The sequence below is a fragment of the Momordica charantia genome, assembly GCF_013281855.1.
Source record: "Momordica charantia cultivar OHB3-1 chromosome 6 unlocalized genomic scaffold, Mcharantia_2.0 BLBB01000006.1, whole genome shotgun sequence".
NCBI lineage: Eukaryota > Viridiplantae > Streptophyta > Magnoliopsida > Cucurbitales > Cucurbitaceae > Momordica > Momordica charantia.
In genome coordinates, this window is record NW_028275164.1 from 11499485 (window position 1) to 11525803 (window position 26319).

Sequence of the window (26319 nt, forward strand, 5' to 3'; positions counted from 1 at the left end):
TTGTTGGAAGTGTTGGATCCGGTTTAATTATCATGTGCTGGAGATGCTTTAGGTTGGAATTTGGAGCCTTCAAGGAAGCCATTCGTAAATTCTTTATTCAGTCAACTATTCAAGTCTATTCCCTTGTAGAAGATTGACCCTAACAACGGCAGTGCAATTGCTTAGACCTTTGAGATGAAAGCAGTGCATATTCCAGAACTTTAAAGGTAAGTCACTTATTTTCACCCATCCTCCAAAACAAATCGACACTTTGCTCCTGCCATGCTCTTCAAGATTTCATTTTTCCAATTTCACATGATGAAATCCATCTATCTTTTGCCATTGAGCCAATCAGTATTCAACAATCCTCCATTCTTGAATCAAAGTAAAGTTTTGTCTGCAAAGAAGGGGTTGACTTGACAATTTTTCGAGAAGACACTTTTTAGGGATGCAACAATTTCCTTCCAGTTATCATGTGTACAAAATCTTGAGATAACCATGACATTATCCCAAATAATTTCCACTACTTCGGAGTTCGGATTCCTTTTTGACCCAATAATGTCCTCAGTGCTTCTTACTAGAATGGCTGTTTGACTTCTCCCCTTTTCAAGTGTAGGAGATTTCTTTCCATCTGCTTAGAAAATGGAACTACTCTTTCCCTTGTGAATTCTGACTTTCTTGATAAGCCTACCTTCATTATGTCCCGAAAAGCCAGCCAACCGCATTTCCCATGGCCAACATTGACCAAAAGCCTCCTTGTACCTTCAGTAGGAGGCCACACTGTTGGTTCAACCTGGATTCCACCATCTGACCTTCAAACCAAGCTACTTGAGATTACTTCAGTTGCAGAACATCGTTACAATCCATATCCTCCATGAAAAAACCATTCGGCTTCACTCCATAAATTTTTTGAACAAGAAACAACTTTTCATTGATCGGCTTCACTCCATAAATAATAATGCTATTTTCCACACAGCTATTAATCCCCATAAAAAAAAAGGCTAAGAATCAAACTCTTACAACACCAGTAAATAAGCGGAATAGTCTTGAATCTCAATCAAACCTTCAAACACGAACACGCTTCAAAGGGGTTGTCGGGAAGTCTTTTTTGTAACAGTTGGCTTTGGGGACCGCTTTTTCCCTTCTTTTGTTTTTGTATCTTCTCCTCTTTGATAATGAAATTTTCAGTTTCTTATAAAAAAAGTCTATTCCCTTGTATAAGGAGGCTTTTTCAGGCCTAGGGAAGCCAAAAGTCTTAAAAGAATCAATATTTTGATATGGATCTGTGAGGGTCCTATTAAGGTTAGTTTGGGAATAGTATTAGTATTTTAGTTAGGGGCATTATAGTAATTAGTCAAGGGTGAGTTTGTTATAAATAGAAGTAGTAGGGAGGGAAGTAAGACATCTTGGAGAATAGTTAAGGTGAGGAACTTGAGAGAGTTCTTGGGAGAGAGATAGCCCTCTCGAAAGGTTATCAATATTGTAGTATCTCTTCGGATATTGCACTATAGTTACTTAGTTTCGTTGGGTGTATTTGGGATCCTAACAAATTGGTATCAGAGCAAGTTCATCTTGGTCATGGATTGTGATCGTGTATTGGAGTTAATGTCAGAGGTTCAGAGATGTTTGTCCAAAGAAAGTGATTTTATGAAACAAATGCAGCAGAAAATAAAAGAAGTAAGAAATATACGGACAACAATTAGGCTGGGATATCGAAAGCAGGGGCAAAGGGTTGGTGGAAGGTGACGATCGTATCCAAGGACGTGGACTGGAGCTCGATGGAAACTCAACTGAGGGGAAGGAATGTCTTCGGGCAGGGATTCATCAAGAACAAAGGAGAAATTATCCTCAACCGAGTATGAAGAAGCTAAGAGGAAGAAGGCAACAACCATATCAGAACTACGAAGAAATTGAATGTCCAAGAAGGAATGGCAAGAGTATGAAAATGGTGGGATCGGTCTTGCACAATGGTTTACCGTTGAAGAAGAGGCGGAAAAGGAAGAGAGAAAGAATATGAAAGGCTCGGATGCGATTTGAAAGAGCTCGGCTATGACATTTGAAGATTGGGCACGAGAGAATAGAGAGGATACAACTTGTGACGGAGGTTGGATGTCGGAAGAGAGGCCGACCATGGTTGGTTCTGTGGCAAGAAACGAAGAGCCGAAGGGGAGGGGGATTGAGTACTCGTGAAGCTCGGGGAAAGTGAAAAATAATGACGAAAATGAAAGAGAAAAGAGAAACAGGATGGATGGACCGTTGCTATCACCACCGACGTCTCCACTAAACCATCAGCACCGTCGCAAACACGCACCTCCATCGTCCTACCATTATCGACCACCTTCGACTTTTATCCCCATTTGCCATCTGATGTTGCCAACATCTGCCATACGTGCGTACACCACCGTCGTCACACACCACCGCTGCCATTGTTTGTCAGGCGCCATCGTCGACACCGTCTGCCAACCTACCCACATTTTCCCTCACGGCGGCCGATCCAGCTAGGGTTTTCTTAATTGCTATTTAACTAAGTTTCTAGTTTTGTTGATGTTAAAAGTCTGTTTGTTTTCGTGTATGCACACCTTGAGGACAAAGTGTCTTAGAAGTGCGGGGTAATATGAGGGTTCTATTAGGGTTAGTTTGGGAATAATATTAGTATTCTTGTTAGGGACATTATAGTAATTAGTTAGGGGTGAGTTCGTTATAAATAGAAGTAGTAGGGAGGGAAGGAAGGCATCTTGGAGAATAGCTAAGGTGAGGAACTTGAGAGAGTTCTTGGGAAGGATATCAATATTGTAGTTTCTCTTTGGATATTGTAATATAGTTACTTAGTTTCGTTTGGTGTATTTGGGATCTAACAGGATCCTCTCAAATAGCAGCCTTAGCATGACTGGCGTCCTTCAAAAGAAGCCCCCTAATTTTCTGATTATGCCTTCAGTTTGTATCCTTTGCCTTGCGGATTCCAAAGAGAGTCACCTTTTTTTCGACCGTCATTTCTCACTGGGTTGCTCGTTATGGCTATTTAAAAGATTTCGGCTTCTTTGGGGTTTGGGCTATCTCAAATGACTACAAATGCAATATTTTGAATCTCTTGATGGGTTCTTCTTTACACAAGAGCACATCTCTTATGGTCCAATGGAGTTAAAATTATTATTTCAGAAATTTGTTTGGAACGAATCTTTCAAAGCAAAAATAGTTGTGTTTCGAATTGGTTTGATATAGCTGCTTTTTTTTGAACAAGATACGAACTTTTCATTGATAAATGAAAAAGGAACAAAATTGTTCAAAGATACAAACTCCCTAAGGAGTGAACATAAGAGAAAAAATTAAAATAAAAGGAATAAAAAGGCCATAAACATAAAGAAACCTCATTAAAAGGGAGTTATAAAAGCCTTCCAATTCATACAAAGCATACTAGGAGAATAAGAAGAGAAGAGATCGGAACGAACACATCATTGTGAGGCTTTGAAGTTGGCTATTGAGAAGCACTCAATTGGAGAACGATTCTTGCCTTAAGAAACCCGTTGATTTTTTTCAAACCACAATTCGGATAGGAGAGCTTTTATCCCAAAAGCTCAAAGTAGATTGGTTTTAGAGTTTGCTCGCAAACCAATGAAAAGCTGTAATATAATTTGAGGCACCTCCAGATCCCACACCCATGAAACTTCAAACATTGATAGGAATTTCTTCCAACAAACCTCCGCACAGATACATGAAAAAAAGACACGTCTTTGGGTTTCTCCACTTGCCCTTCACATTAAACAAATCGATGGCTGCATCAAAGTATCGGGCATTTTCTTTTGTAACGTCTCTGTAGTGTTAACTTTGCCCATATGAAGAATCCAGACCAGAATATAGCTTCTCAAAGAGCCTCGCAGTAGTGTTCTCTCTCTAATTCATGTTTGGTTTATAATAACATAGATTTGCTTGAATTTGGAAGCTTTTATATTTTTTGATTAGTTTTATTAGAGTTTTATGGTTTAGTTATTGGTTTGGTTGATTGGTTCGTATCGTTTTTGTAGTTATTTCTTTGTATCTTATCTCCCTTTTCATTACTTCAATGAGAGTTCTTGTTTCGTGTTAAAAAAAAAAAAAAGATACAAAGGCTATCCCAGAGTTGCTCAAGAGAATTTTCCTCATTAGTGAAGGTTTGCCTATTGCGCTCCAGCCATAAAACTCAACAAATAGCAGCACTAGCTAGGAGCCTAATTTCTCTTCAAGACTTTAAGTTGCCATAAATTTCCTTGAGAAAATTAATTTATCACATTAGAGTTTTCCTCCTCGTCAGTTATAGAAATTTAACATATCTAAACCCAAGAAGGGTTCTACACAGATCAGGATTGATCTGAGAATCTTTTGTTAATCATCATGAAAACATCTCATCACAACTAGGGTTGAACAATCTCAGTTTCTGTGCAATTGAACCACAACATTGTCTCTGAGTTTTTAGAATCCCATGTTTCAATTTCAGGATTATTCATCGTTGGAGTCTCCCTTGTAAGAAATAGAGTTCTTTTTTATTGGAATAGATGAGAAGAAGTTTATATGATTCTTGAATTGTTTAAGTTTTCATATATTTTTGGTGTGTATTGGATTGATTTCGGTTAGGGCTAGAATTCAAAGTTTTATAGAGGAACTTTGTTACCAAGAAGAAACATGTTTGCTTCTAATGCTCTCACTTTGATTAGACATGATGTAAATTTTATAAGCAGCCTACTCATGAGAAAACGAGTAATGCTTTTAATCTAAAGAGTCATAATTGCAAAACAAATGAAGAAATCACAGCCAATTGTTTGCCTAATCATTAGAATCTTCAACTAGGCTGGAAAATTCCAGCTGTTAACAACTAAGCATTTTATCTTCTGATCAAACCAAGGTTTTAAAAGTTTTAAGGCGGGCTTGAGACTTTTCCTCAAGGAGAGGCGAGGCGTAAGCCTTGAGGCGGTATGAGGCGTAAGCCTCATTTTAAATGGAAAGAAAAAAAGAATAAAATTCATAAAAGATAAAACATTAAACTTTGTATTCCTAAGATTATAACATTCCTATAAAAGAGTTCAAATCATGGTGGCCACCTACGTAGGATTTAATATCCTACGAGTTTCCTTGTCAATCAAATGTTGTAGGGTCAGGCGGTTGGCCCGTGATTAGTCGAGGTGTGCGCAAGCTGGCCCGGACACACGGATATAAAAAAAAACTTTCCTATAAAAGCATAAAACACACCTAATAATGAAGTTGCTCAAGACTAATAAACCAAGGCAGTAGTAAACCAACAAAAATATAAAAGAAAATAAAACAGAAAGTGAATAGCATATATAAAAGAAAGAAAATGAATTGAAATTTGAAATCGATTAAAAAATTAAATTAAACAAAAAAAAAAGTAGAAACAGAAAGCTGAACAAATAAGGAGAAAAAAGAGAAAAAATGGAAGAAAAATCATACTTTTCTGTTGTGTACAGAGCACCACTGCTTGAATTCTAAAACACCACCGCTTGGGAATTCTCTTTGGTTGGACTATCGAAATGAAGACAAAATCAAGGGTATCTTTTAGTGTGACCTTTGTAGATTTTATGTGTTTTTTCCCTGCCCTTTCATCAAATTTTCGGTGACTCTTCATTTTGCAAATGGTACAATATATAATATTTTTGTAAAATAATCCTATAAACGTTTGGGATCTCCAAAGCATATAATTAATTGCCTTTTTGGTGGTTTAATAATTTCCAACAATCGAGAATGGCATTAACTTCATTCCATAACTGCCAAAGCCCAGTCTTCCCTAGTCAAAATAAAGGCTTACACCTTTAACGCCTCACAGGTGTACGCACAGAGGCTTACACCTCTACTAACAAAGGCGTAAGCCTCTTGTGATTTATGGTAGTCGTAGGTTTCGAGGAACCATCTTCACGCCTCAACCGATTTTAAAAACATTGGATCAAACAACTAAGCACCTTGTAGTTGATGTCAGTTGAAGGTCTTATTTTCCTCTAGAAACAAAAATGTATGTTATGCTTCTTTTTGTAGACTAATGAGAAACTAACATTTGAACTCAAAGTTGACCTTAAATGGTTTCCTGAGCCAAACGAGTCCTACTCTATTTTTAGTTAAGCATCATCATGTATTTTTACTGGTTTACCTGTTTCAGAAGTTTGTTATTTATTTATGGGAGCAGGTAATTACTGAGCATTTTTATCTTGTGAGAAAACAACTAAGCACCTTATAGCTGATGTCATTTGAAGGTCATTTTCCCCATAGAAACAGAGTGTCAGTTGTGCTAATTTCTAGACTCATGAGAAACTTAACATTGGAACTTAATGTTGGCTTTCAATGGTTTCCTGAGCCAAACAAGTGTTACTCTATTTTTGAGTTAAACGTATTATTTCTTTGTACTGGTTTACTGTTACAAAAATTTTTACTTTACTTATGGCCTGCAGAAATCTCAGAAGATGAGGCTGAAGATCGCCTGCAAGATGCTATTCAGGAGAAATTTTCCGTTTTTGGTGATGTATGAACCTTCCTTAGAAACCAGTAAGCAATTGATGTTGGAAAGATATAGGGGCCAATAAAAAAGATCCGTTACATCTTTGACAATCTTTAAATCTTTTTATAACTTAAGTACAACATAATTTCAGTTTAACAAGTCTAGCCAGATGCTCTAGTTGGATGACTGTGTTTTGGTTTTAAAGTTAAACGCAGGCAAACAGCAAGTCCATTGTAAGCTTGTGTTTAAGTTTGCATGAGAACCTCATAATTGTGTATTAATGAATTAATAATAAGTGGATGATAGGATATTAATTAATCAATCAAAACTTGTGCACGTTGATTAAGTTAAACCCTAAACTTGAATAAGCATTGAGATCAATACTCTTAATTATTATTGAACATTTATGGCTAGTTTTGGGCATTTGTATGACTAGAACTATATGATACTATTTTTGTGTGTACGAGATCTTGTGGTTGTGGGTATCTTTTGTTGGCTTACACGTGTATAGGCATGTTAAGTATAAAACTGAAAATGAATTTTGTAAGGAAAGTGCTTGTTTTTGTTTTTTTTGAACAAGATACGAAATTTTATTGATTAATGAAAAGGAACAAGAAACAAAGCTGAAAACTTAAAAGTGCTTGTTTCTTATCAAAAACTTCGGAAGGAATTCGATTTTTCATTTGAGCCATGTAAGTATGATGGACATAATTCAAAGAATGCATTTCTCACACGCTGTAGCAATAAAATAAATCCGTTCTGCTGCTTTGGGTGGTGATATTTTGAGGAAACATTTCATTAAGTGGTTTGTTTGGTGAAAATTTTTGTCACGTCTACTAGCTTTCACCTATTATTGGGAAGCTTCTCCTTTGTTCTTGGTATTCAAAAGCTTTGGTACATCTGTAAATAAGTAGTTCTAAATAGTAGAAATAAAAAAAAAGTAGTTCTAAATATTCTTTTTTTATGTAACTTAGTTTAAGCCAGAATATTTTTGATTTGCATAGTATTATTTTGCCAAGATGTTTATTAGGTTTTAAAGCTTCTTCTTTGAATTGTCCAATGCTTTGGAATTTGCAGAAAGACCATCAAGCCATCGATATTCTTTTAGCAGAGATTGACATATATGAGCTTTTTGCTTTCAAAAATTGCAAGGGAAGGAAAGTTAAACTTGCTCTCTGTGAAGGTTATTTCTTTCTTCTTTTAGACTGCTTGCTTGAATATTATCTCTCTATTTTATTTCAATTGACCTTGTTGCCAAATAATTGCGTTTCTCCCTTTCTCAAAGGATGTAATGAAAACCGAGAAGGATTTTTATTAGAATGTCAAAAAAGTGTGTTCTCTAATGAACAGGAAAGCTCCTTTTATAATAAGGGAGCTGGAAACTAGCCGTTAGGCTTATTACTAACTAACAGCTAACAGGAAACTAGCTGTTAGGCTTATAACCAACTAACAGCTAACAACTTTAGGTTTTAACTAACAGCCTAATAAAAAATATGCTTTACAAGACTACATCAGAATTCACCCCCCGAAAAATAGAACTCGTCCCTGAGTTATGTTGCCAAAGAAAAACCGTCCGGAGCTTCATAATGTGTCAAATCTGCTACATTGAATATAGGGCTGAAGTTGTATTCCGGGGGAAGCTCAATCTTAAAAGCATTAGGCCCACACTGTTGGATAATTGAGAAAGGACCGATTCTCTTTTTATTGAGCTTATGAAATTTCCCTGGTGGAAACCGACCTTTTCGTAAATAAATCATAACGAGGTCGCCCGGTTTGAAATCATGTTGTCTTCGTTTGTGATCAGCCTGTTGTTTGTACTTTGAAGTAGTAGCCTCCATATGCTCCCGAACCTCCTGATGTAGTTGTACAATGCGTTCTGCCATTTGCTCAGCTTCTACATTAATATCAACATAGGAAGGGATATTAGTAAGGTCTATCGTTAGACGGGGTAATTTAGTGTAAACTACCTCAAATGGAGACTTCCCTGTGGTTCGATTTTTCATGTGATTGAAGGCGAACTCGGCTTGCGCAAGAGCAATGTTCCACTGTTTTGGTCGGTTACTAGATAGACACCGAATGAGATTACCCAAAGTGCGATTGGTTACTTTCGTTTGTCCATCAGTTTGGGGGTGGCTGGTGGTGCTGTACTTGAGTGAGGTGTCAAACTTGCGCCATAGTGTGCGCCAAAAATAACTAAGAAACTTGATATCCCGATCAGACACAATTGTCTTAGGAATGCCATGTAGCCGAACAATTTCTCGAAAAAATAGGTTAGCAACGTATACCACGTCTGAGGTCTTTTTACATGCTAAGAAATGGGCCATCTTACTGAATCCGTCCACCACTACAAGCACGGAGTCAAACCCACGTTGAGTTTTTGGAAGGCCAAGGATGAAGTCCATCGAAAGATCTTCCCAAATGGATACTGGGATTGGAAGTGGGGAGTAAAGACCGGTATTTTGGGCTTGTCCTTTATTCGTTTGGCATATGAAGCATCGAGATACATAACTAAGAACATCTCGACGTAGTTGGGGCCAATAGTACCGAGAGGATACTAAATTATATGTCTTGTCCCGGCCAAAATGACCAGCTAAGCCTCCAGCATGTAATTCTTTAATAAGAGCTTGTGGAAGTTCGAGGGATGCACAAGTGGTCCCCCTTAAAGAGGTACCCATCTAGTAAATGAAAGTCTTTTGTGTGACCATTATTTGTACAGTGGGTCCAAATGTCTTTGAAGTCATCATCAGATTTATAGGTGCTTGGTAAGCTGTCAAAAGCTATAATTTCCCCTTGTAGTATAGTTAAAAGTGTTCCTTTCCTACTCAAAGCATCAATGGCTTTATTGGTAACTCCCGATTTATGTTTGATTACGAAATCAAATTGTTGGAGAAAAGAGAGCCATCGAGCATGCATTCGGCTTATATGTTTCTGTGTATTCAAGAACTTCAAAGAAAAGTAGTCAGTGAATAGAATAAACTCCTTATTAAGGAGGTAGTGCTCCCATTGCTTAAGGGCACGAACTAAGGCATATAATTCTTGCTCATACGTGCTCCAATTTTGGCAAGAAGGACTTAATTTTTCGCTAAAATATTCAATGGGGTGGTTATTTTGGGATAAAACAACTCCTATTCCGATTCCTGAGGCATCTACGCTAACTTCAAAGGGTTGAGAGAAATCGGGTAGGGTAAGGACATGATGTTCTACTAATTTCTGTTGGATGGTCTGAAAACTGTCAATTTGACTAGGTCCCCAACAGAATTTCCCCTTTTTTAAACAATCTGTAAAGGGCGCAACCAATGTACTGAAGTTACGAATAAATTTCCTATAAAAAGATGCTATTCCGAGAAAACATTGTATGTCTTTGACAGTTGAAGGAATAGGCCAATTTGAGATAGCTTGGGTTTTCTTGGGATCCATTTTTACTGTATTTTGTCCAATAATAAAGCCTAAGAATGATAACTCAGTGGTGAAGAAAAGACATTTCTTAAGGTTGATAACTAAAGCATGTTCGTGTAATGTAGAGAAGACTAGTTTAAGATGATTTATATGGTCATTTTTTGTTTTACTATAGATGAGTATGTCATCAAGATAAACTACAACAAACTTATTGAAAAAGGGAAGAAAAACCTGATTCATAAGACGCATGAAGGTGCTTGGAGCGTTAGATAGGCCAAAAGGCATTACCAACCATTCGAACAAGCCTTCATTAGTTTTGAACGCCGTTTTCCATTCATCGCCTGGTCGAATCCGGATTTTATGGTAGCCGCTTTTGAGGTCTATCTTGGAATAGATAGATGCAACTCCTAGTTGATCGAATAGATCGTTGATACGTGGGATAGGGAACCGATACTTGATTGTGATTTTGTTAATCGCCCTACTATCCACACACATCCGTCAAGTGCCATCCTTTTTAGGTGTAAGTAAAGCGGGGACTGCACAAGGGCTTAAACTGGGTTGGATATGCCCTTTGTCTAGTAGTTCTTGTATTTGATCATGGAGGATCTTATACTCACTCGGGCTCATACGGTAGTGGGGTAGATTGGGGAGGGTGGCGCCGGGTAAAAGATCGATTTGGTGTTGAATATCTCGGAGGGGTGGCAGATATGTGGGGGAAGTGGTGAGGGACGGGTATTGGTCTAATAGTCTTTGAACATTAACCTCCATTATAGTGGGGGTATGGTCACTGTCGTTCTCAAAGTGTTTAATTACCAAGCCAAGGATTGGTCCATCCTTGTTGGACAAAAGATGTTTTCCTTTAGAAAAATAGAAGAGCTGGCCTTTGTCCTTGGATTTTGAAGTATGAGAACCCGTTAAGGGTAATAAAACAACTGTTTTTCCCATCCAGGAAAATTCGTATGTATTATCCCTGCCTTTATGAGTTGCCCGAGTGTCAAATTGCCAAGGTCCGCCCAATAGGACATGACAGACGTCCATGTCAATAACATCACAGATTATTTGGTCTTTGTAGTTGTTTCCTATGGAAAGGGGCATGATACATATACTCGTAACTTGTGCCTCCCCTCCTTTTTTGATCCAGCTGATCTTATATGGTGTCGGATGAGGAGAGGTTTTTAAATTGAGAGCTGTCACTAGTTTGCTAGAAACTACATTTTCTGTGCTACCACTATCAATGATAACATTGCATACCTTGCCATTGATTGTGCAACGGGTTCTAAAAAGGCAATGACGTTGAGAAAGGACTCTGTTTTGGGTGTCAGTAAAATTCTTTCAAGAATGCAAGACAAGGGTTCTCCTTCATCGGGTTGGAGGAACAATCGTTCGTCACACTCCTCTTGATTTAACTCGGGACTATCTTCCTCGGCTTCGTCCAAAAAGTGGATACCTCTTCGCTGTGGGCAGTCATTAGACAGATGTCCTGTTTGCCCACATCTGAAGCATTTCCCTAATGTAGGATGGCTGTAAGCATTCCCAGCCTTTTTGGTCATGAAGGTTTCGTTGGCTTTGTTATCCTCTGCTGGCTTTGCCCTAGAAGTGGAAGCAGCGGTTTGGTTAATCAATTTATAAGGTGTAGGGGTTACCTTTTTGGCCGAGTCAGTGAAAGTGCGCCGTTGGTACTGATTCTTGTAGCGATTAATGACTTGTTCTTCTATGGTGACAGCTGTGGCAATGGCTTCATCGAGGTAGCCAATAGGCTGGATTTGGAGCCGTTCCTTGATGTCTGCTCGGAGGCCGCCAATGAATCTTGCCACTTGATATTGGTCATTTTCACCTAGATTGGTTCTTGCTCCTAACCTATGAAATTCCTCTGTATATTCCGCAATGGATCTTGTCCCTTGGCGGCAGTTGTGGTATTGATTATAGAGGATCTGCTCATAATTGATGGGAAGAGTTCGCATCAGTTTTTTCATTTTTTCCCACGTCCGGATGGGGTGTTTGCCAAAACGTTGGCGATTTGTCTCTAGTTGCTCCCACCAAGCTGAGGTTCCCCCTTTCAATTTGAGGGCAACCAATTTAACTTTTTTATGGTCAGGGGTGTTCATATACTCAAAAAAATTTTCGACGTTCTTGATCCATTCAAGAAACCCTTCAATATCAAGTTTCCCATCAAAGATGGGTAGGTCAACTTTCATTTTATAATCTGAAGGTTCTCTTCGATTGGGATGATCATACCGATTGCCATATGGATTAATCTCCCAAGGGGGAATGCCATCTTCATCGCTTGAAGAATTGACCACTAAAGCTCTGTTTCGATGATGACCATGCTGTCTATAGGTGGGATTATAAAATCTGGGGGTTTCTTGATTTTTCCGGTTGGAGGGAAACATTTCTGGAGGTATACCATGAGAATCAGTTGGTAAATCATGGTCAGGGTTGGCGCAACAGACTTGTTGCAGGGGAGGATAAGGAAGTGGTATTTGTTTAAGGGAGGGATCTTGAAGTGGGATGGGTTCTTGACGTAATCTTGAAGCTGTTTGCTTAGCGCCATCATCAATCTTGATCCCCTTATCACGCGCCTCCTTCCCCTTGTTGTTTCTTTGTTGTTCTTGATGCAGATGAATGTCATCCAATTTGTCAACGATTGAAAACAGTATCTGACGGATCTCAACCACATTCCTTTGGAGTGTTTTAACAGCTCCTTCAACCACCATTAATCGGTTAGTTGAGGTTCGTGGAGAGAGGGTGGATATTTCTTCCGTCTCTTTGTCGGCCAGGTGAGAATCTCCAACAGTTGGATTAGGTTTCTTTCCTGCCATTGAAAGCCCAAGACTTTCGGTGCTCTGATACCAACTTAATGAAAACCAAGAACGATTTTTATTAGAATGTCAAAAAAGTGTGTTCTCTAATGAACAGGAAAGCTCCTTTTATGATAAGGGAGCTGGAAACTAGCCGTTAGGCTTATTACTAACTAACAGCTAATAGGAAACTAGCCGTTAGGCTTATAACCAACTAACAGCTAACAACTTTAGGTTTTAACTAACAGCCTAAGTCTCACAACTACCGTCCCATAAGTCTCACAACTACCACTTATAAAATATTGGCCAAAGCATTAGTTGATAGATTTAGTAAAGTTATACCGGATACCATATCTTGCAATCAGAGTGCCTTTTTGAGTGGAAGACAAATACTTGATCCCATTCTAATAGCCAATGAGATTGTGGATCATTATAGAACTAAAAAGAAGAGTGGGTGGATTCTAAAGCTAGATCTTGAAAAAGTCTTTGACCTAGTAGATTGGGACTTTCTGTCAGAGGTGCTAAGCAGAAAAGGTTTTGGACAGAGATGGATTTCATGGATTAATGGGTGCATTAGAGACAACAAATTTTCCATCTTCATTAATGGAAGACCAAGACGAAGAATCCTTGCTTCAAGAGGCTTAAGGCAAGGTGATCCTCTTTCCCCATTCTTGTTCTTAATTGTGAGTGACGTTTTGAGCAGTTTGTTGGAACACATATACTCTATTGGAGCATTTGAAGGATTTACTATTGGTCGGAATTCGATGCATATTTCACATTTGCAATTCGCCGATGATACACGATTGTTTTGCAAAGACGATGATAATATGTTGGCTGTGTTGTTTGACACAATTAAAGCATTTGAATGGCTCTCGGGATTGAAGGTAAATTGGGAGAAATCTTCTTTAAGTGGAGTCAACATGAATACTCAGAAAATTCAGAGGATGGCTTCTAAATTTTGTTGCAAAGCTGAAAAACTTCCGTTGATTTATTTAGGAATGGCATTGGGGGGAAATCCAAAGCATGACAATTTTTGGAGTCCCATTCTTGACAAGACAACAAAGAAGTTAGATCGATGGAAGAGATATCAACTTTTGAGAGGTGGAAGGTTGACCCTTTGTCAATCGGTTCTTGAACATCTTCCATTATATTATTTCTCTCTTTTCAAGGTTCCTATGCGAATTTGCAAATTAATGGAGAAAAATGTTCGATCCTTTCTTTGGGGAGATTCTTTGAAAAGTTCAGTAAATCACTTAGTGCGGTGGGACATATCTTCTTTAGATCGAGAGGAAGGTGGCCTTGGCATAGGGAACTTTGCTAAAAGAAACCGAGCTTTGCTTGCCAAGTGGGGGTGGCGGTTCAGTGTTGAATCCTCAAGTTTGTGGAGACTGGTGGTGGCTAGTATCCATGGCTCTGACTTTGGTGATTGGTTCACTTTGACTAAGTTGACAGGTTCAAGTAGAAGCCCTTGGAGGAATATATCTAAGGTATGGAAGCAAGTGGAATCATTTTCCCATTTAAAAATCGGGAACGACAAAAGGTGTCTGTTTTGGCATCATCGATGGATGGGAGATTTTTCGCTTAAAGATAGATTTCCAGCAATCTTTAGGATCTCTTCTAATCCGTCCATTGTAGTTGCGGATGCTTGGGATAACACCAGTTATTCTTGGAGGCTGCCATTTAGGCGTTCATTGAAGGATGATGAAGTCATTGAATTGGCAAATCTTTTATCCTTGCTTTCTTCAACCTCCATCACTGATTCAGAAGATCAACGAGTTTGGAGTTTAGAAGCCTCGGGTATATTTTCAGTTCGATCATTGAGCAAATTCCAGCATTCGACTTCTAATTTTCCTAAGGGAGTACTACCTATTCTATGGAACTCTTTTTGTCCAAAGAGAGTTAATTTCATGGTTTGGATTCTTATAATGGACAAAGTTAACACTTCAGAGACTTTACAAAAGAAAATGCCCAATTCTTTGATGCAGCCATCATGTTGTTTACTGTGCAAAGCAAGTGGGGAAACCCAAAGGCATGTCTTCTTCTCATGTAGCTATGCAGTGGTCTGTTGGAAAAAATTCCTATCTATGTTTGGAATTTCATCGGTGTGGGATTTGGAGGTGCCTCAAATCATTTTTCAGCTTTTTAGTGGGCTGCAAGCAAGCTGTAAAACTAATCTGCTTTGGGCTTTTGGAATAAAAGTTCTTCTTTCCGAATTATGGTTTGAGAGAAATCAACGAATATTTGGAAGCAAGAATCGATCTCCTATGGAGTGTTTCTCAATCGCCAAATTCAAAGCCTCCCAATGGTGTGTTCGTTCTGATCTTTTCTTTTCTTATTCTCCTAGTATGCTTTGTATGAATTGGGAGGCTTTTATAACTCCCCTTTAAGGAGGTTTCTTTAAGTTTATGGTTTTTATTTCTTCTAATGCTTACTTTTATTTATTTCCAGTACCTTCACTCCCATGGGAGTTTGTATCTTTGAACAATTGTGTTCATTTTCATTTATCAATGAAAAGTTCGTATCTTGTTAAAAAAAAAAGACTACATCAGGATGCATCTTGTATAATAGTTTGATTTTAAGTTAATTTGGGCCAAAAGTAGTATTTTGTGTTTATTTGCCCAGAACTTGATGAGAGGATGCGAGATTTGAAAAATGAGCTCCAGTCATTTGAAGGGGAAGAATATGATGAAAATCATAAGAGGAAGGCGATAGATGCATTAAAACGGATGGAGAACTGGAACTTATTTAGTGATACATATGAGGTAACTGCCGGACGTTTATAGGTTGTTTTATTTTTCACTTTTGTGCAACATTTCATGCATATTTATCTGACTAATTTCTTGTGCCATGCAGGAGTTCCAGAACTACAGTGTAGCACGTGATACTTTTCTGGCTCACCTAGGTTCTACACTCTGGGGGTCTATGAGACATATTATATCACCTTCACTTTCTGATGGGTCATTCCATTATTTTGAGAAAGTATCATTTCAATTGTTTTTCATCACGCAGGAGGTATGGTGCATAATACTAAATTCATGGAAGGATGTGTAATATATATTAATCATCGTCAAACCCTCTGATGCAGAAAGTTAGACAAATAAAACACTTGCCCGTGGATCTTAAAGCTCTAATGGATGGACTCTCCTCTTTGTTGTTACCTTCACAGAAAGCTCTATTTAGTCAAACCATGTAGGTGCCTGGTTTATCAATTTATTATTATTATTATTTTTTTTTCAAAGAAACAAGAAAGAAATTTTCATTCATAAATGAAAAGAAAGAAAAAAGTTTTAAGATACAAACTCACCAAAGAGTGAAAAGAATGACCGACAAAACCAACAAAAGCGTAAATGCCCACAAATTACAATAGCCTTGATAAAACATTGAAGAAAAAAGTGCTCAAGGGTGAAGCAAACAGCCTCTGAAATGAGATACAAAATTAATTGAGAAGCAAAACCACAAAACCAAAGAACTGCTGAAGCTAAGACATTCCAACAATGTGCAAGATGAACTCTGAGCCACTGTCCAAAAGATAAAACGTGGAAGAAAAACCTCTGAGTACACCAACTGGAGAGGCTGTACCAACCCTTCTACAACTTTACGAGGAACAAAAAAGAGAATGCGAAAGGCTAAAATCACAAAAGGAGATTTCTTTATCATAAAAATGAATAAGAGGTTGAGCTAACATGAAACAACGCCTTTCAGTTGCAGTCCTGCCCTGGGGTTAGACTGCTTGAGTTAGATTTTGGAGTCTGGGAGGTAGTCTGTAGGCTTGACTTTGGTTTCTCTATTGCTCATGACTTGGTATAGAGTTTGTGTAGTCGTTGGCCTTCCCATCAGAAGGCCTATGATATAGTGGTTGGCCTTTCAAATGCCTCCTTCCTTACTTTACGTTAACTCATTCAGATAGAAAACCTACTGGAAAGGAGTTGGTGTGAGACCGGAAAACAAAATCCTATTTAGACAAAGGACCTATTGCATCCTCAAAAAAATGAGAAAGATCCTTGATAATATTTGAAAATTCGTTTGGAACTTCCTTAGAGATATTTTCTGAAATTGGATCTTTGAAAAACTCATCAATAAGCCATTCAAATTTGCATCCGTTTGGTGTTCTTTCTCTAAACCCTTTTGTAATTACGATCTTGTTCATATTTTGGCCAGTTGGGAGTCCTTTTTGTAACCCTTTGGCTTATGGGTATTTTATCTTCCTTTTTTTTATTATTTTATTACTTTTTTAATATTTTCTCTTGATTAATATATTCTTCAGTTTCCTTTCAAGAAAAAAAAAACCTTCAAAGAATTGACAGTACTGATACTAAGAACTGAATGTTCACTAAAGATGTAAAATTTCCTCCTCCAAAGCACCTTTAAAAGCATTTCCATTAGTTGAATTGATAATATCGCAACAAAGAGGATGAATATCTTTTGAAAACAACAGATTCTATAATACCTTGGGGCGGGTGCGCTTGGGTACAGGGGAGCAAAACTCCAACTCCCAGTTATAAAAAAAAAAGAAAAAAAAAACAGATTCTGTAACACCCTCAAAAGAAATCACCATTTTAGAACTATCTTTAAAACTTTGGCCGTAGACAAGAGGAATAATGTTGGTAGAGGAGATTGGCTTCGAAAGTCATCCATTAATGGTAGGAAATTCTCAGGAAGTCTCCATAGAGGTAAAGGAAGAGGAGGATGATTTAGAGATTCCTCTCACGAAGAAAATGGTGGTGGTTCTACGGAAAAATAATGTGTGTATTAGACCCGCCCCCGTCAAAGGGAAAGCTGCCAATGGAGGGAGCACGACAACGGAAAAGGAATGAGAGAGCTGAAAAACTTGCTGTCAATTTGGGAAAGGGAAGTAGAGAAGGAAGCGAAGAGTAAAGGAAAGGAAGTAGTCTTGGGCTCCCAAGTTTCTTTATGAAGATCCTGTCATAGAATCTTAGAGGGTTGGGAGCTCCTCCTAAAATAGCTTTGATTAAAAATTTTGTTGTTAAATTAGTGCCAGATATTGTTTGTTTGCAAGAAATCAAGCATAGAGGGGTGGAGAGATTGAGTGAGGAGGTGTGGGACCTTGTTTAAAGTCCCGAAGAAAGTAAATTATTTTTGTGCTCTAGTTTCTACAGAGGTTTGAACATTGCAGACAAGCTGCAAACGAAGTTCCCCTGATAGGCCTCATCTCTCTCCTACTGCTGCCTTTGCCTCAATGGCTGTGCCCTTGATGCTATGACCTTGACCAATATAGCACTTTGGAGTTTAAGTGTGAAGCACAAACAGAGTGGTCTTCTTCTTCTTAGGCACATGTCTTGGTCACCTTTTAAAACAATGGGAAGTTATGAAACATCCAGCATGACAGAAACCATGAACAAAACATAAAGAGACGGTTTACATATTCTACATTCTTTCTATATTAGGTAGCACCAATTCAAGTTAAGATTGTAATTTGGATCTCTCATCTGAATGCTATCGTACCCAGAGAACGAAGCCATTAAAGTACCTCACATTTCTTGGAAACATTAAATGCTACAATTCCTTGTTGAAAAGCTTGCCAAAGACCTAATTCCCATTCCACCTAGAAATTTGAGAGGAACTTAGCCAAGGATAACCCATCTCCATCCAACTTCCTACTTCTACGGTCATGTTCTTCTATCTTCTCTCTTCCAGATCGAGCAATAAAGTTTCCCATTCATCCATCTCTTTTGCCTAACTTGGCCTACTTATATAGATGGTTGTGCATTTCCGTGGATAGCTATCAGGCACACTTAGTGCTCCCTGCCACAGCAATTGGTAATGCATAACTTTTTCATTTGAACACATTCAAATTCATGTGTCTTACAAGTGTTATAAACGAGTATTTTCATCTTTTAGTTCATGGATTTTGTTAATTTGAAACGTTCTTTTTCTTGTTTTTTATCTATCCTTTTGTATTCCATATCCAATTATGTTCGGTAATGTAATGGTTATTTTTATATTGGGATTATAGTTCTTCCAATACCTGTAAATATGTTTTGTAGGTTACCACTCTCAGACGATCCTGCTTTGGCAATGGCCTTCTCAGTGGCACGACGTTCAGCAGCTGTTCCACTATTGCTTGTTAATGGAACTTATCGAAAAACAATTCGTACCTATCTTGATTCATCTATACTTCAGTATCAATTACAAAGATTGGATCATTCCCATAAAGGTTACGATGCCGCATTTCACTATATATATATATTTTTTTTTTTAAAAAAAAAAAAATTGGATTGTAGATATTCTTATTCACTCTAGAGATGGGGAGTGAGCTGTTAAAGTAGATAAATGATTAAATTTACTATAACCAATCTTTCTTTTCTTCATTTTTTTTAATAAGAAAACCAAATTTACTGTAACCAATCAACGTAAGATTTTGGGTTTAGTGGTGATTTAACATGGTATTAGAGTAGGAGGTCTTGTGTTCGAACTCTGGAATGTTGTTTCCTCCCCAATTAATACCACTTGTTGAGCCTTTCACAAATTTTCAAGTGCATGAGTGAGGGGAGTGTTCAAATAGATAAATGATTAAATTTGCCGTAGTCCATCGGCTTAGGTTTTTGAGTTAAGGAGTGATTTAATAGGAGCCGAAGAGGAAACCAAAAAATAAATGGTGACTTAGAAGAAAAGGATTTAGACGGTTAAAGAGATCTTAACCGTTGATCTTCGTAACTATGGGAAATACACGTCAAGTGAAGCAAAAGAGAAGCTCCTCAACCTCATGATCAAGAAATTGAAACTCATAGGAAGGAAATTGTGCCAGAGAACAAAACACAGCAAATTGTGAAATTTTTAGAAAGAGCTAGAGAATAAAAAACTGAGAACTGAAAGGGCTGGGGATCCAAATAAAGCCAAGGATCTTCCCGAAATTAGACTGCTATCATTTCCTACTGAGCAAGTGGTGAATGATTGGAAATCTGAAAGGCAAGAGAATCTCTTTCCATGGTTTCTAGAGGTGCCTTAACCTAAACCAGATTCTCAGCCATTAATTAGAACGTAACCCATACTTGCTGGCAATTATCTTATGCTAAAGAGCTTTGGGTTCTAGCTGGAACTTCTACAACCATGTTGAGAGAAGGGCTACGTTTTTATTGCCTAGATTTCCTATCCAAGACCATCGCCCTCGGCAGGTTTCAACATGACATTTCAATTAACTAAATGAGACCTAAAACACTCCTCAGCTCATTCCTTAGAAAGTCTCCCATGATATTTTCCGATTGAGCTTTAATTGAACTGACAAAGACAATAAAAGGGCTTTTGTTTGATACTGACTGAATTGATGTAAGTCTTCCCCTTTTAGAGAAGAAAGCTTTTCTCAAAGAGGAAAATTTATTTTGAACCTGAACAACTGGATCCCAAAAAGGAGCCCTAGGATTATGGCCTAGGGATAAAACCGAATATGACATAGGGAAGGTTGTGAGGTGGGTAACCTTTTCCTCCAACATTGCGTTCCTATGATACAATCTTGAGTGTCTCTCTTTCTCTTTCTATCTCTCTCTTTTTAACAAGTAACGAAATTTTCATTGATAAATGAAAAGGAACAGAAAATGCTCAAAGATACAAACTCCAAGGGAGTGAAGAGAACAAAATAGCAAAAAAGTAAAAAGATACAAGCTGAAATTCCAAAAAGAAAAAGAAATATAGAGTGACATCCTATGCATATCTAAGGAGGGAAAAGGAAAGCCCCCCAATTAGAGTATATATATCATGTCAGATTCCTATCGCCAACTTATGCCAATCAGTTATTTCCAATATTCCGATTTATTATAGGTCTCTTTTTAACCTTGTAAGTAACCTTTTCTTTTAGAAGCTATTTTGATCTTTATCATTTTACTCTTTTGCTCATTTGGGTTGTACCACTTTTTTCATTCTCTTTTTCTTTTTGTTTTTTTCCCTTCCTTTGAGAGTTTATATCTTTGTACAATTTTATTCCTTTTCATTAATCAATGAGGAGTTCGTATCTTGTTGAGGAAAAAAAAAATCTAGTAACTTTTTTCTTGGATTTGGCATAATTTCCCCAGCTTTTTCTCTAAAAAAACATTGATTCTTAAGATTAGTCTTGCCTATATATTCGGCATAAGCCTTTGATTTCATCAGATGGGTTCTTTTGAACAAGATTTCCTTTTCCTAACAAATCTCCGGCATACACCAAAAAGCTAGCCATCCACTGTTGTATCGTGCAGGCTACATAGATCACAATGCTCTTTCTTCCTCTAGAAAGTGGCCAAACAACACATTCAACATATAATCTTAATTAATTCTCATCTTTTGCATTCTACATGTTCCATAACCATATCTTTCTTGCTTTAAGAAGTACGCTTGAGTTGGGATTTGCATCAGATCAACAAAGTGATTTTCAAACCACAATAAATGAGATTAACAAAAACGCAGCAAAGCATTAATATCCATATCTTCAACAAAATAACATTCATTTTCAGGCTATATGCAGTAGATGACGCAAGGAAAAAGAACCTATCAACTTGATCTTGAAAACAACTCTAATATGAAAATGTAGAAGAAGAAGAATTTTTAACTAAGGATCCTACGGGAGGAGAGAGGAGAGCATTCCAACGACCCTTATCCACTCATATCACAGGGGAAACTCTTAGAGAAGTTAATATTCTGCCCCATCTAGAAATCAGGCTATTCAAAGTGTTCAGTTACTAGGATAAACAACCAAATAGATGAGGGTCCCTTGTACACGTTTCTTGATTGTTGAAATTACCCTTGGGTTTTCCATTAATACCCTTTATGTGAAAGGATTGTAAATCTACCCTCCATGAAAAGACTGAATCTAAGAACTCTAATTAATTATTGGTGAATATAGGCTTTCTCCAAGTCAACCTTGGGGATCACCCACACTAATTTTGAATTCTCACCTCATCCAATGCTTTTATGATGAGGATCGCATATGATATTTGTGCATCTCTGACAAGGTACCTTAATGACCAACAATTGTAAATAGGAGGGACTTTAATATCAAATTTATGCCAGCAAAACCCCTTAATACTGTAATAAGTGAATATGATGCATGTATTTTTTAATATCTGGTACTTCTAGAAATATATTTTTTGAAGATCGAACTCCTTTGAGTGATGATCAATTTTTTTGATTGTGTAGTTACTAGTTAAAGTTTTTTTCTTTTTTTTGGCGAGCTATTGTAATGCTACAATTATCCATACTTTTTTTTTTCCAGTATTGATTTGCTGATTATGGATGTTGCAGGGACGAATGCCCCTCTTATGTCTACACTGGAAGTTCCGATATTTTGGTTCATTCATGCGGAACCTTTATTAGTTGACAAACATTATCAGGCAAAGGCACTCTCCGACATGGTTATTGTAGTACAGTCAGAGATTTCATCTTGGGAAAGCCATTTGCAGTGCAATGGAAAATCACTTTTATGGGATATGAGGTTAGTTTGAGCATCTTTGGTTTTCAAATTGTGACCTATGGTATTTGGACTTTGAATAGAATTGTACAACTTTCACAGTTCGCTCGTTAAAGTACTCCCATAATCCTAGGTGCTGGGCTCATTTGAATGAATGACTTGTCTTGGGTTGGTGCGCACCAAGTGCATGTCTACTTTTAATCCCTTATTTTCCTATTTTCTCCCCTTTTCAAGAATCTCTCTATTTTATTTTCTTTTTTCTTTTTTAAAAAAACAGGAGGTCATGAATCTCTTGTTGGCTGGTTTTTGGTTTTCTTAATTTTCATTCTTATTCAATCTGGATTGTATTGCTCCTCGTTGAGCTTGTCCTTTTATTGTACTTTTTTCTATCGCTCCATTGGGGGCTTTTATCATGAGTAATTTTCCTTTTCATTTAGAAAAGTTATTTATTTAAAAAAAAAATCTGTTGCAAGGGGTGGTTTGACTTGGCGAAAATTAAATTGTCTTAGTGGAGCTCCTTATCCTCACTTTTTGATTATTATTCTTTCAATGATATTTGTTGTAATTGGGAGTCATTTACCCTTATGGTTTGTTGCTTTTTTTTTCTTTTCTTTTATATATATTTTATATTTCTTCTTCTCTCTTCCTGCATCCTTGAACATTTTTTTTGTTTCTTTTCATTACATCAATGGAAGGTTTTGTTTCTTGTTAAAAGAAAAAAAAAACTTGTCACAAAGTGCTAACAACTATCATCAGTTTTTTTGGCGGCCAGCTGCTTCTTTACAAGTGCTTTACCATCACACTTTCGTTTTTGGTTTATCAATCAGCTCTTTGTACAATGTTTCAATACTTAAGAGTAAAATACCTGTTGCAGTCTTGCAGTTTGGTAGAATTTGTTGTTTTATAGAGCCTTTGGATAGAGAGCGAATATGATTTTTAGAGGGATTTGGAGATCCTGGAAGATATTTAGTCTCTGGTTAGGTTTAATGTTTCTTTTTGGGCAATGATCTCTAAGGACTTTTGTAATTGTTTGGTACGTCTCATCATCTTGGATCGGAGTTTTTTTATTTTTTCTTTTTTATGTATAGTTAGCTTTCTTCTATTTGGATTCGGCTATTTTTTTGCATGCTTTGTTGCATTCTTTCATTTTTCTCAATGAAAACTGAGAGGGAGAATGATGCATAATTTTTGTTCCGTATAGTTTGGTTTTTAGCTTCAAGACAATCCTGATGAAAGCTTGGTTTTCAGAAAAAAAGTTAGGTAGTGATGTAGTTAGACTTCAAGGCAATCCTCAAATCATAATGTCAGATTGTTATAATATTTTCAAATTTCATCAGATTCGTTTCCAAGTTCAAATGGCAATAAACACAGTTGAAACATCGCTTTGCATGCCATTCTTAATTGGATGCCATACAAAGGTGGTAAACGAGAATGTCGAGACCTATTTTGGATGGTTTTCAACTATAAATCCGAGTAACTGCCACATGGCTTTAGCTAAGTAGTGGTAACATTCAAGTGTCCAAAATCGTCTATCGGCATCAGGGGAAATGGAAACCAAGCTTAAAATTGTTATGCTGAAAAGTGAAAACTCCATCAATTCCTCATCTTTCAAAGACCTTCTTGTATTGTAGGCTGTAGCAGAGTAATAATTTCAAAGACCTTGTATTAACATTCCACGAACATGTAGTTTGATCCCAAAAACTAGAGACTGCACCGTGGGGAAGAGGAGATAGTGAAAAAATTCTGGGAAAAATATCCTTTAAGGGACCAATACCAGCCCATATGTGATGCCAAAAAACACTCCAGTGCCGGTCCCAATCTTGTAGAATACTGAAGAATTTGCATTCTTCCAATGCTTAAAATTTTACTCCACAGCCATTAGACTTTGCATCCGTGAACCAATCGAAAGGGTCAGAACCATACAAACTTTTCACTACCAGCCTCCAAAGAGAAGAATGTTCCTTACCAAACTGCCACCCCCATTTTGCAGTTAATGCGGAGTTTCTGTGGGATAGCTCTCCAATGCTTAATCCACCATCTTCCAAAGGCTTGGAAGCAATCTTCTAATTGACCAAATGCTTCAAGGTCTCTTACGAGCTACCTTCTCAAAAGAAGTCCCTCATAGCCTTCTCAATTTTTTTACAAATACCGGATGACATTTGAAACAATGATAAATAATACAATGGAATATTATTGGCCAAGACCGAGTTGCACAAAGTTAATCTGCCGCTCTAGGAAGATGGAAACGCCTCCATCTATCTAGCTTTCTAGAAATTCTTTCAAGGATCGGGCACCAAAAATCAGCATTCTTAGGGTTGCCTCTTAAGGGCAAACCTAAATAAATAATAGGAAATGATTCAACCTTGCATTTTAAAGTAAGGGGTTGCTTGCTGAATTCTTGAAAGCAGGATGTTCACTCCACACAAAGCTGATTTATCCCAATTAATTGCTAGGCCCGATAGCTACTCAAAAGCGGTGATGGATCTAATCAAATTTGAAAACGTAACGTCGTCGACCTGGCAAAAAATCAGGGTGTCACCAGCAAATTGAAGATGAGAAACGTGAAGGGACCTCTTTCCCACCAAAAATCCTTCAAAGGATCCTTAAAGATGTATGTCGTCCAATAAACTACTAAAAACATCGATAACTAAGAGGAAGAGAAAAGGAGAAAGGGGTCTCCTTGTCTCAAACCTCTAGAAGCAACAATTCTACCTTTCATATGGCCATCAATAAAAATGGAGAATTTGGTGCTGCGTGTCACGATCGCACTTTTCAAAGGACTCCTAAAGCGATTGTGCGACACTTGCTCCTGCCCACAAGCAAGTCAGCTAACGAGAATCGGATAGCCGGTGGCACCACGGCTATATATCGCAACCTCCACTCCCATTCTCGAGAAAACGGTTTTGGAAGACAGGGTTAGAGAAAAAAGGTTTGGAAAACGTTTGAAGACATTTTGGAAAGCTTGTTGTATGCTTGAATGCAAGAGAATAGATTAGCGGCAAGACAAGAATACAACTCGATGTAGGGAGGAGACTTGGTGTATCCCCCTATAGTACATTATAAAGCATTTTGCCTTTGGCAGGCGTGAACATGCAAAGTGGCGAGGAGTCACTCGCCACCAAAAGTACAATGAAAAGTAAATAACATGCAAAAGTAAATGCATGGCATAAAAGTAGGAGGGAAGAGGGTGTTATGGGGATGTGGTCATGGGCGACATGCTCTGGACGAGCATGACCATGACATCCTCCCCCACTTAAATGGTTGACGTCCCTGTCAACCGACGTTGCTCGAACTTTGCGATTTGAGTTGATGCTAATTTCAAATCTTCTGCGTGCTCCCAACTTATTTCTTCATCTGAAAGCCCTGTCCATTTGACTAAGAATTCCTATACGTCCCTTCTTGGTCGTCCGACTCGACGAGTTTTTTCAGCTAGGATTTCTTCAACTTCTTTTTCTATCTTGTTGTTCAAGGTTACCGCTGGTCGAATCACTTCGTTACGTGCGGGATCAATGGTGTCCAGGTGATAGGATTTCAAATTGCTCACATGAATCACTGGGTGAATCTTCATCCATGAGGTTAATTGGACCCTGTATGACGTATTCCCTTTGCGTCTTCGTCACCAAGGACTTGAAAAATTTTCCTTTTATCTCTCATTCTTTTGAACTGGAGCCTCTTTTTTTAATTCAACTTTTTCTCTTTTTTCTTTTATTTATTTATTTTTCACCTTGGTTCTTGTAGGCTCCTGTTGTTGGCTGGGGCTTTCCTTTTTGTATTGCTCCTTGTATTCTTTCATTTGTTCTCAAGGAAAGTTATCTTTCTCATTAAAAACAATACTATTATCTCATGACGCTGCTTGCTTCAGAGTTTTTTCTATTAATCTATTTTTTTGTATAAAATTAGTACGAACTGCTTCATTTACGGAATAAGTGGTTTACCACTTATTTGAGCTATTAACCTTAAAAGTTGTATCATCAGGAATTATCTTAGAAAATTAATTGTTTGTTTCTTCTTATACCTCTCAATTTGCAGGAAGCCTGTCAAAGCTGCTCTGTCTGCTACTTCAGAACATCTTTTCGGTCTGCTCCCTCTCCATCTTGCTTACAGTCCATCCCATGATACTGCAGTTGAGGTAACATAATGGAAATACAAGGGTTGAAGCAACTTATATTTTTGTAATTGAATTCTATAATTTTGGGTATGTGAAAGCACTAATTGAGTTTTATCCATTTTACTGCTATAGTCAATGTTTTTTATTTCTTCGAAGTCCCCTTTCTAATGTT

The 26319-nt window shown here is 37.6% G+C and overlaps 1 protein-coding gene across 1 annotated transcript in view; it reads left to right on the forward strand.

Annotated features, from left to right (window-relative positions):
* LOC111023880 (uncharacterized) overlaps positions 1-26319 on the forward strand; it is a 50937-nt gene that overhangs the window by 22044 nt on the left and 2574 nt on the right. The window contains exons 14-21 of the mRNA XM_022301378.2: positions 6405-6475; positions 7529-7634; positions 15268-15407; positions 15499-15657; positions 15731-15834; positions 18651-18820; positions 21874-22063; positions 26069-26168. Of these exons, the coding sequence (XP_022157070.1) occupies positions 6405-6475; positions 7529-7634; positions 15268-15407; positions 15499-15657; positions 15731-15834; positions 18651-18820; positions 21874-22063; positions 26069-26168 (1040 nt within the window). The remainder of the gene's footprint in view (positions 1-6404; positions 6476-7528; positions 7635-15267; positions 15408-15498; positions 15658-15730; positions 15835-18650; positions 18821-21873; positions 22064-26068; positions 26169-26319) is intronic.